This window comes from Musa acuminata, chromosome BXJ3-5 (genome assembly GCF_036884655.1).
Source record: "Musa acuminata AAA Group cultivar baxijiao chromosome BXJ3-5, Cavendish_Baxijiao_AAA, whole genome shotgun sequence".
Taxonomy (NCBI): Eukaryota; Viridiplantae; Streptophyta; class Magnoliopsida; order Zingiberales; family Musaceae; genus Musa; species Musa acuminata.
Window position 1 is genome coordinate 683,911 of NC_088353.1, and position 10,954 is coordinate 694,864.

A 10,954-nucleotide genomic window follows, 5' to 3' on the forward strand; every position below is an offset into this window, starting at 1 on the left:
GAAGGAATAATTTAGTAGACAAAGGAGTTGGAAGATTTGCTCCATTCCCCATGCTTGGGTTTCACTCCTTCCAAGCAGGGGAATGATGAGCTTCCTTGTACCCATCCATATCTCTCTATCCACTACACCAAGTGTGTCTTTCTAGGCTCTCTTTCCACCTCCCTCTCTCTTAGTTTAGTCCTCCAAGGAGGGCTTAGTCTCTTGGCATTGCAACAAGCTGCCTGATTGATGCAAGTCTGTCCTTTGTCTTTGTTGATGTGGAAGTGGGGAAAGTGCTCGTGGGATTTTGGAAAATGGGATGCTTTGGGAGAATCTATAGAGCATGTTGGTCTTTTGAGATTTAATTTTGGGGAGTGGAGGGTTATGATAGATATAATATTACTAAAAAGAATTATATGTTTATTTGAAAAGATGGAGATGTGAACCCATGTCACATTTTTATTGGAATGAGTTGTTATACTAGTGAGTTTGCATGGTGGATGAGAAAGGGATATGGAATTAGTACATATCCCTGGGTAATCCTATTGTGGAGGATGTGACTTTGATTCTTAGGTTAAACAAGCAAGATATATGATCCACATGTCAATATGCATCTGTACCCCCTACCACTGAATTCTCTAGAGAGATCATGTAACATGGCATTAGAATCTATAAATATGCCATTGCCAGAAATTGAGAGAGAGAGAGAGAGAGAGAGAGAACTTTGCTGTTATTATAAAAAAAAAAAAGGCTTCTTTGTGACTAAGGCTATGGAGATAGTGTTGCTATCTCCACAACTGTAGAAAAGCTATCAAAAAACAAACATACTCTCAGAGAATATCAACAACTTTGCACTGATTCATTGGCAGAATTGGTGAACCAATGTTGATACTTGTAGTCAAGGCTATGGAAATAGTGTTGCTAAAAGGGTCATGGTGACATGTTCCACATTAATTTTGACTCTAATCATAAATTATTCTGACACTTTAAGCTCCACCACCAGATATAAAGCCCACACATTCTGGACAAATATGCTAATTTTCTGAGACAAGGAGATTATACTCGTAGGCTACATCTACATGAATTGCCTACCTTGCATAAGAAATCTCAGCTCCTTCTTTTGCAGCTTTAGCAAGTTATAGAGAAAGAAGGCAATCTGCCTCGGGTTTCTACAGACATCAGTTCAGAAGAAGTCATTGGCTTCCAACATTTCCAAACTCTGTTTCATCAAGCTTGGTTTCCTGCCATTTTCGATTCCATTCATATGAACTGTGATGCAAACGATTCCCAACTAAATGTATCTGAAAAAATATTAGGCAACTATGAATATTCTCCTAGGCTACTTTTGTGCAGCCTTACAAAACAGGACAAGTCATTCTACACGCCACCGATGCCTCCAAGGCGACCATTTCGATCACCAAGCAATGTCACAGGCTTTACATTACTGCCCTGAAGCCAATTTCTCCTCTGAGCTCAGCTTTTCAGCAGCACTCAGTAGCAAATCCATCGATCCAATGGCCTCATTAGACTGCCGCCCTTCGTTCTTCCCATGCTGCTGCAAAATCCATTGCTCATATCTTCTCATCCCTTCCCTTGCTCTGGCGACATTGCATGGGACACAGTACCACTGTCCCTTGGGAACCAATGTACGAGGTGGTTTCATGCAGTAAGTGTGATACGCCTCATCACAACCATCACAAAGCACAATCTTGTCGTCATCCTTATCACATAGGCAAGCTCTGCAGAGGCAAGATGGGCAATACCAACATGGTCTGTTCTGTTGTTGTGGACTAGCTATCTGACTACTTTTTAGGCATCTGATATGATAAAACTTGTAAGGGCATTGAAGATGACCACATACTAAGAATTTTTTGTCTTCATCCTCACAGGTTCCACATATCTTGCACAAGCTTGACACAGCAGTTCTCGATGGTTCTGGTGGCTCTTCAGACTCCATACTTGAGACGGAGCTCTCTCCAGAGTCAGTAGCTAATCTGGTCCTACTGCCATTCTCATCAAGGTCCTCTAGTGACTCCGAAACTTCAAGCCTATCGCAAACCACACAATTCTGGTGCAAGCTGCCTTTAGTACTTTCAGCGCAGGCTTGATCAGCAGAATCTTTGTTGTTTTTGCTACAGGCAGCACAGAACCAGCTCGGAGTAGAAATCTCTTCGATAGCAGGTTTGATGCAGGAGAAATGGTATACTGCTTCACACCCATCACAAAAAAGGCTGCATTCCTCATTCGCTTTCATGCCACACTGCTTACAGGTGAAAGCTTTGTACACATCAGCCGCCTCTGTTTGATCAGGTTTTGTGGAACAATCTGATCCACAGCAGGTGAGCTGTTTTGCGGGATATGATCCAGCAGTATTCGTCTGTACAACACCTATTTGACAAGCCTCCTGCAAGATAAGTATGAAGCTGAAAAGCCACAAGGCATAGAAGTCCAATAGGCAGCAATCTCGTAATGCAAGTTACACAGTTGTGACTATCATATGAAGTGTACCAAATATTAAGAGTACTTACCTCAGGTTTAGGGTCATCAGCTGCATTTATGAGGTCTTCTATAACCTAAATACAATTCTTGTTCAGAAAATGTTGTTGCATGGAGATTAAGAACATTTGCATGCAAGTGCATGGAAATTACATGATTTTAATGTTAGGCTGAGATGTATATGAACTTGATTGTATTGATTACGGATCTCGCAGAGTTATAATAGTGCTAGAAATGGATATTATGATGCATAAGACCTTACAGTAGCTCAAATATATACCACACACAGAATGGGTATGCAGAAACCAAGGGAAGTCAATGATGTATACCTGCTTCCGACAAGAAGCCCTTGACAAGCTTGAAAGACTATTTGCTAGAATAATCATTTCCTGACCGATCTTTTGCATGTTGTCCCAAATCTGAGAAAAGCATAGAACACATTTACAATATGACAGAAATTCCTCCAAAAGCCAGAAGTTATATGACAGAAGCTCCCTATAATATGTTGGAACAATCAAGAGTCTTAAACTTAAGCATCAACGTGCAAAGAATCATTGGTATTAAGAAGTACAAAAAAGAGAACAACATACATGGTCTACACTCTACAGTAATGCCTATTCCATGACTATTCCAAGCATCAGGAATTAATTACAAAACACATAATATATGATTCCAGATCAGTAAGAATACAATTCTCTACAAGAATGTAAGTTCATGGAAAATTAAAAGCATTATCAGGAGACTTGATAGCCAAAATCTGAATGATCAAACCTTATAACAAGTTTAACCAGCATTTTGTGGCTAAAATCATAAGACGTTTTAAGGAATAAAATTTTAAAATCAATTTGGGTTACCGGTGTTGAAAATTATAAGAAGGCAATGAGATCACAAATTTGTAGTTTGAAGCAAACATTATGAAGGATACACTCTGATAAAGAACAAACTAGAACAAGCACCCATGAGAAACACAGGCTGTTAGAAATCTGCCATGTCCATGATGATGACACACACCAAGCCATGGCAGGGATATATCAACTGGAACAGCAACCAGCATACAAATGACAAGCACATGGACAAGATCTGCACCAACATGATACACACCTCTTAGCATGTCACTATTTTGCAGCATGCAGCATGTTAGTTGCCATGATACATTCTGGTCATCAAAGGAGATAGAGAACCAGACTAACCCCTAATAAGTCCATAGACATTAACAGATGTAGAGAGATATGATTATGATGCAAATAGCCAAGGAATTAAACAATATATCAAAAACAAATTTCAACAGAAGTTGAAATTTAAAACAGATTTTGGCAGTCAGAAACATCTAAGCATGTCAAAATATCATTACAGATGCTGATGCAAGCCAGAAACAAGTGAAAAACATGATAGCTAAATTATAAAGAGACAAAGAACAAAAGTTAGATCCAGAAATGCATGTGTTAGTATATTATGGTTACCTGTTGGACATCCTGGTTATACAATTCCAGTGACCGTTCATAATCCCCATTTTTCAATTTCGAGTCAATCAGGCGAAAGTCTAAAAATGTTTTAGCCTTGTTTTCTTCAAAGGTATCCCAAAGAAAATCACATAAAATTGCGAACTTTTCTGAAATCAAAATTTCAAGGAAAGCTTTTTCACACTTTCTAGTGTTTGTATCTTCTTTGTAATAGCTGGCTCTTAATTCCACAAGTTTTTGTTCTTTAGCTGTTTCAAAACAATCTGGCCATTGACCTTGAATCTTTACTTCAGAGTCCACTAAGTATCTGCCCTGGAATCCATGACAACAATCAGATTAAATTATTTTCTAATTTCATAGTCTCCAGCACAGAAAAGTAAATGAGAAAACACATATAAATGAAGTACATTTAGCTGTTCATGGTTCCTGATAGCATCAATCATCATCAGTTTTCGAAGAAGTTGAGAATGGCCCAATGACAGTGCATCATACAGGACATTCCAGATGCCATGACCTGGTTTCATATAGGATAACTTGAATTGGTGTTCTATTACATTTTTCCAGTGACGAATTATCCTGTCATGCCATTCTGGACGAGAAGTACCAGCATATGAAACAGTCTCACAAGGTTCCATCATACCCTATTTCACACCAAAAAACAAGACTGTAAGAAGGACAATGTTGAATGCACATTCAGGTTTCCAAATTCCAAAAATTAGCATACATATCTGTTCCTTAAAAGTGAACCACAATACCTTTTGATATAAAAAATTATATAGTTAGCTGTACAGAGACATAGCAGCTTGTATCAAACTGCACCGATAGATCAGCACAAATGCAAACCATCACATGTGCACTGATCAAACATACAGTTACACATACAATTATTAGAGCTTCTTCACTTCAAGAAAGAGAAGAAATCCAAGGAACAACTAGAGACTAAATTAATGGAAAATAAAATATTTTATTGTAGAAATGATAGAAAACAAGTATCAACTGTCATTATGGCCTACAAGCACTCATATATAGGTGTTCTTGGAGGAAAAAAAATAAATGCTCTGGAAAACTCAGCATCTAACAAATTACTCTAAGAGAGATATCTAAACCCTAAACCCTAAACCCTAAACCATAAAACTATAAACTCCTAATAGATATATAACCTCCCAAACCCATACTATATCCACAATAGGACTGTTAGACACTACATAGATTTACAGTAGGACTCCTATGATTGCTTAACATTATTAGCAAAAAGAAGTGACAAAAATTAATCAAATAATCACTGAGAATAATAAGTATATTTTGTTCCACCATGGAGAGGAATAGAGGACTCCAGCCTAGTTCTAATTTAGTATAATATCTGCCATGTGCCAGACTTTGATAATCACCTTAGATTCATTGATCATTAAGAAGCTCCCCAATCAGTTCTCTTACGGTTCTGGTTAAAAGACACCTTGTCGCATAAATCTCGAGATATCTATTTGCAGTCTGGGATCTCCAACATGGCCCTTTGAGTTGTGTTACAAAGCAGTGAACAGGGTGTGAACCACACACCCAACCCCCCCCCCCCCCCCCCAACCCCTCGCTTTCCTTTTCTCTCCATCTCTCTTCTTTTGTTTTATCAGTCTCGTTTTTCCTTTCTTTTCTTTTTCAGAAATAAACCTGAACACCTTGTTCAGTAACTATCAGCAATTATCACCTCAGTACAAAAGTGTGTTGCTGACAGCTTTCAGACCAAACATCATATACAATAAAGGGTAAAAAGATTAGATATGAATAAAGAATAAACTTTAGGATGGAAATTCTGAATTAAATAAGGACAACGGAAGATAACATGAATACGGGTATGAATCTCCTGAAAGGACACAACATACGCCAGAAATAAAATTAATATATGTCAAAGATAAATAGCTGGATGCCTCCTCTTCTACAACATGTGAAATTGAAAAGTGCAAAACAAGATGTTATCTACAACAGACAAAAATGAAAATCTAAGAGACAATAAGATGTTTGTTCTCCATTCAAGAAGCCCAAGATACTAAAATCTTAACCAGTGGGTAGTCCGGACAATATTTGTGGTTTTGAAAAAAGTTTCAACTTTGGTGGAGATTAGGAAAACAAGAGAAACTTTTTCATGGCTATGCAATGCAAGATTCATATATCGCTCCAAGAAGAAAAGACAAAACGGTTAGTGTCATTTTACGAAGAGAATAGATTAGAACATCACATCATATTAATCAATTTCCAAAAACCTTATCATCGCCAATCATTTTACAGCTTTTCACCAAGAACTGTAAAAGGAGTTGAATGCATATTTGTGTCACAATTGAAATAGCACGGCAAATAATAGGCACCATATTCTTGTTTTTCATACAACAACAAAAACAAAGCTGCAAAGTCTCAACTATTTGAGGGCGATTACATTGATATTTTTCCGTCATCATTTTTATTTTTCCTATTTATTTTAATATGTTGGATAAATAGTTTGAAGGCAAAGTGTTAATCTAAAGAAGTCCATAACAAAACATCAAAGGAGAGAAATTGGAACAAGAAGGTGATGAAAAGCGCAAATAAAATAATGACCCTATATATGAAGAAAAAATATCCTCTCCGAGCTATCATTTGTACGTAAATTCTGCAGATATTGACAGGGTCAAGTGTATGAAGCCTCATCCTGCTGATGATAAAAGCTTTTTCCATGAAGGCAAAAGGAGGACCAGATTGTGACACAGCATCCTTGATCTAGCCCATGGCCCTCCATTAGATCAACAGTGGAATCTATTCAAGGACTTACATTTCTCCCAGACTGGTACGAAACAAGCAGCACGTACCAGTCCGAGTGCCAATCGATACATGGACCCACCCCGGTCCAGTCCGCCATATAAAGGGGAATGTGGGAAACCCTAAATCCCACTTCCATGCTGCCTTCACTTCTCACGCAGCCATGATCGATGCTGCAACTTCTCACTGCGATCGACGCCTCCGCTTCTCACGCAAGCAACTACTGGCGATCCCCGCTTGCCACGACCTCACTGCACACCGCCACACACAAACTTTTGCCCTATTTACTTCTTAGGTATGCCTCTTCTCCTCTCCCTCTTCCTCCTTCCTTATTCCTCCTCCTCCACCACTTCCTCTTCTTCCCTCTTTTTTCCTCCTTCACCATCCCTTCCTTTTTTTCCCTCTTTTTCTTTCTCTCTAAAACACCGGAACCTACCAGTGAATCATGTGTTAGTACACCGGTACAGACCAACACATAGCAGTCCCACAGATCCCTGAGACAGGTCCGATACTGGAATGTACTTTCTATCAACAGTTCTACTATCCATGCCTGTCAGCAATTGTGCTAGTCATATATTCTATAAATATGCAGGTAACATATAGAATCATGCAAAGAATTGGTTATAAAGTCAGGAAAAAGAACAACCAAATAACACTGCCCCACCATAATTTTCAGAAAATTATTTCGTAAACTAAATGTTTCAATATGGTTAGACCTGAACTTAAATCATGAACATCAAATTTTACTCATTTGTTTCATTCTAACAAACTATATTTGTCAAATCATCCAGGACAAAGAATGTTGAAAGTTGAAACCACCAAACAAGTGACACACATATGATTTACAAAATAAATAATGAACCTCATCATATAGCAAACTTGAACAGAGAGAGAGAAGCTCAAATCATAACTAGAATAAATTACCTTAGTCATGCCAGTCCTAGGTAGCTGAGCAGTTGTCTTTGAGTGCTGACTAGCACTATTGGAAAATTGGGTACCAATTTTAATGTTTTTAGATCGGTTAGTTGATTTCTTACTGAATCTACCAGCACATGCCACCTGCATCTCCATGCTGCTTTTTGCACGATCTCTATGATCTATGGCATTATTATGAGAATTATTCAACTCTGTTCCATCAATACCAGAGCATCTAATCGATCTTTTCGCTCTGTTCTTTTGCTTCTCCATCAAATGATGCATTATGGACTTTGCAATGTCATCTGGAACGTTTGGGCACTTCTTAACATGGCAAGCACCAGCAAGATGTTTCTTAAGCCTAGATACCCCACCACCATATCTGATTAAGCCACACCAATTGCACATCCAGTGAAACCTATTTCCATCAACTATCTCACCGTGGTTCCACCCGATATCCCTATTCCGATGAGATGTGTCCAAGACCTACATATCCACATATACTATCAATCGGCCTCTTGCATAAACAGAAACAACAAGATTAAAGCATGCATGTGATGCTTCATGCAATGTTATAGATAACAATGCCAATGAAAACCAAACAGAATAATATATATTAGAATTTCAGACTAGATGAACTTATTCGATAAGTATGCAAAAAAAGAATAGCATTGATTGGTGACAAAATTAAAGTTACATTAACTTCAATAAAAAAACCCAAGTACCAAACAGTCTAGGAAGGGGCATACGATAAAGGCAAATCAAGGTAGTTAACCCTGCTGTTCAGGCATTTTGTCTATGTACCCTTATATCCTTTGCTTTTTCTTCTTCGCTCACTTCCACCATAATTTTTGTCCCCTCTTCTCACCAAATAAGCAAAACCTAAAGTCCCTAGTATCAATAGGAAATAAAGCAGGGAGGTCAAATGGTGGGGAGCCCATACCCTTTGCAGAAACATGCTAGCAGACAAGGATGGGTTGCTAGGTGGACCACAACATGACACATATCAAGACATTCAATGGGTTGAAAACCAATAAAAGAAATCAACAGCACAAGATTAGTGTAAGACTAAACTAAGCCTAGAGACCAAAAAGCATATTAATCTGTCAAATGCTGTAAATATACAAATACATTGTAGTTGGCCAAATTCAATAACTATTTATCTGAGAGGAATTCAACTATAGAACATTCAAATTCAGTGAAGCAAGCTTTAGCCTATCAATCCTTCAACACTACTTAGAGGCAAATAGCAAGCTTAAGAGTAAGCTATGTACTCTGAGGCAATTAGGAAACAAGCTGCTGTGACCAGATAGCTTCAATATTCTTAAACAAAGTGCACGGACATCATGTCCAAACTTTTTGGGAACAATGTTCAACCAGTAGTGACTTGAAAACATATCCATTTAATCCTTTGTTAGCTATGCAACACCTATATTACCCTTTTCTGACTTCATCCCTCAGTAAAATATTAAATGATATGTCCTTGTAGCAAATATGTTGCAGAATGCAGACACTGACACAAATGTTCCCATTAGTGAGTGTCATCAAGTTTTGGTCATTTTTAACTTCAATTAACTGAGAAACTTATTCCAAACATGTCAACGTGTAGATTGAGCAATGGCTACAACAACAGTCCTAGATATGAACACTTTACGCCTTTGAGATGTCCTCTTTACTCAGATGTTGGTACCCCTTAATTTCAGTCTACAGTCTGATATTTCGGACAAACATATTATTATGAGAACTTATGACTAAAACAACAATAATGCTTCGTATTTATGATCATAGTTGATGCTTTTAAGACAATTCAATAATTTGTCATGATTTGACTCTGTTGTTAGATAAAATCATGAAATACTGTGTTATTAACTTTCTGGTGATTTTGAAATAGACTATATATGTCCATTGGTTAATAGATATTTCTTGTTTTTATATAATTCCATAATGCATATTTTTAATAATAATTTATGTTCCTTTTTGGTCAAATCTCAATCTATGACCAATACTGAAACTGATCCAAGTTCTAAAGCACCAATCCTGCTCCATCTCAGTTCCAATCATCTTTCGTATCCCAATTCATTTGCTTAGATGTCCTTTTTATATGGTTGAATCATTTGTCTAACAATAAAAAATAACTTGTTAGGTTTTGTACTAACCAAGTTGTACCCTCAACATTTTGCGCTTCCTCGTCCCTCTCAAGTTTAACTGTTAAAATTGAAAAATTAGTCATACATTGGATTGAATGTCAATTCATTCCAAAAGCTTAAGCTTATTGAGTTGTGGACCAAACCCAGTATATGTAATCCGAGTTTTTCAATCCTTAGCAAAGCAATGTGGGACTACTCTCTTAGTCATCTTTCAATCTCCATCTCTCACACATGAGTAGTTCTTAGCATCTTACAATATTTACAATAGTTGAGACCTTTTTTTTCATTTTTCGAACCTTATTTCTATAAAATGTTAAAATCAAACTATGAGCTTGAGTCAAACTAGTCAAATTAACATTCATTGCATTTAACACAAAGTCAATCCAAATGCTAAGGCTTATTATTAAGTTGTGATTCAAACCTAATATATGTAACCCAACTCTTCCGATCCTTAACAATGTGGAATTATTCTCTCAATCATTTTCCAATCCCTATCTCTCTCACATGAATATTCCTTAACATTGACAACATCAATTTCCATTTCAGCACGAAGTTGAATGTTTTTAGATACAGACATTCAAGATTCTGCCGTCTCCACTGGCTTCACCTCGAAACAATGGCATTCAGACAGATGAGACCGCAAGTCATAGATTACAGTATATTAGTCATCGATTCAGTACTTATCCTGTCGTCTGTCGACAGAGGGTGGAAAAAGTTTTGATCTTTCTGTTCAACAAGAGGAAGAAACAACAAATCCACCTTACCTGAAGGGCATCCGCATCCGGCATGGCACGCTTCCGCCTCCTGTAAGTAATCAAACCCTCGCCAGGCGATTCTTCCGGCTTAAAGAACTTGCTGCCTTCCAAAGCCATAACCGACGCTTAAAATTTCCCCCCGTGGGCAACTAGGGTTTCGCTCGACTTCATCACCTCCCAGACGCCGGATCCAGCGACCAACCACACCACAGGTCGCCAAAGACCAAATTGAAGTTAGCAGAAATCAAGAAAGAGGGTCCGCCAACGGGTAAAAATGGGAAAGATAGGATCTTCCTGAGCTAGGGATCGACGACGACGGCAGGAAAGGGGGAAGAAGACGAAGAAGAGGGTTAGGACAAGAAGCCTATATTTTTGGGTTGGGTGGATTTGAATGTGGTAAACACGGGAGAGAGAGAGAGAG

The 10,954-nt window shown here is 38.0% G+C and overlaps 1 protein-coding gene across 3 annotated transcripts; it reads right to left on the reverse strand.

The window, feature by feature from the left end:
• Window positions 1–817: 817 nt before the first annotated feature.
• LOC135638805 (PHD finger protein EHD3-like) lies at window positions 818–10,936 on the reverse strand. 3 transcript variants are annotated; one of them, XM_065152228.1, is made up of 7 exons: window positions 10,543–10,935; window positions 7,641–8,117; window positions 4,343–4,576; window positions 3,936–4,247; window positions 2,805–2,894; window positions 2,508–2,552; window positions 818–2,383 (listed from the first exon to the last, which is right to left on the reverse strand). In XM_065152228.1, the coding sequence occupies exons 1-7, from the start codon at window positions 10,648–10,650 to the stop codon at window positions 1,421–1,423; spliced, it is 2,229 nt and encodes a 742-aa protein (XP_065008300.1). In that variant the 5' UTR covers window positions 10,651–10,935; the 3' UTR covers window positions 818–1,420. The 3 variants fall into 3 exon arrangements, with proteins under 3 accessions (XP_065008300.1, XP_065008301.1, XP_065008302.1); XM_065152229.1 differs by lacking the exon at window positions 2,508–2,552 and having other exon boundaries at window positions 10,543–10,936; XM_065152230.1 differs by lacking the exon at window positions 7,641–8,117.
• Window positions 10,937–10,954: the final 18 nt, after the last annotated feature.

What these genes read in the sequence shown, in the direction of transcription:
- LOC135638805 (XM_065152228.1), bottom strand. Translation starts at nt 10,650, where the DNA reads ATGGCTTTGGAAGGCAGCAAGTTCTTTAAGCCGGAAGAATCGCCTGGC. An exon ending in GGAACCATGAACAGCTAAAT is followed by an intron (nt 4,248 to 4,342) that starts GTACTTCATTTA and finishes CATGGATTCCAG; the next exon opens with GGCAGATACTTAGTGGACTC. An exon ending in ATAACCAGGATGTCCAACAG is followed by an intron (nt 2,895 to 3,935) that starts GTAACCATAATA and finishes TGCTTTTCTCAG; the next exon opens with ATTTGGGACAACATGCAAAA.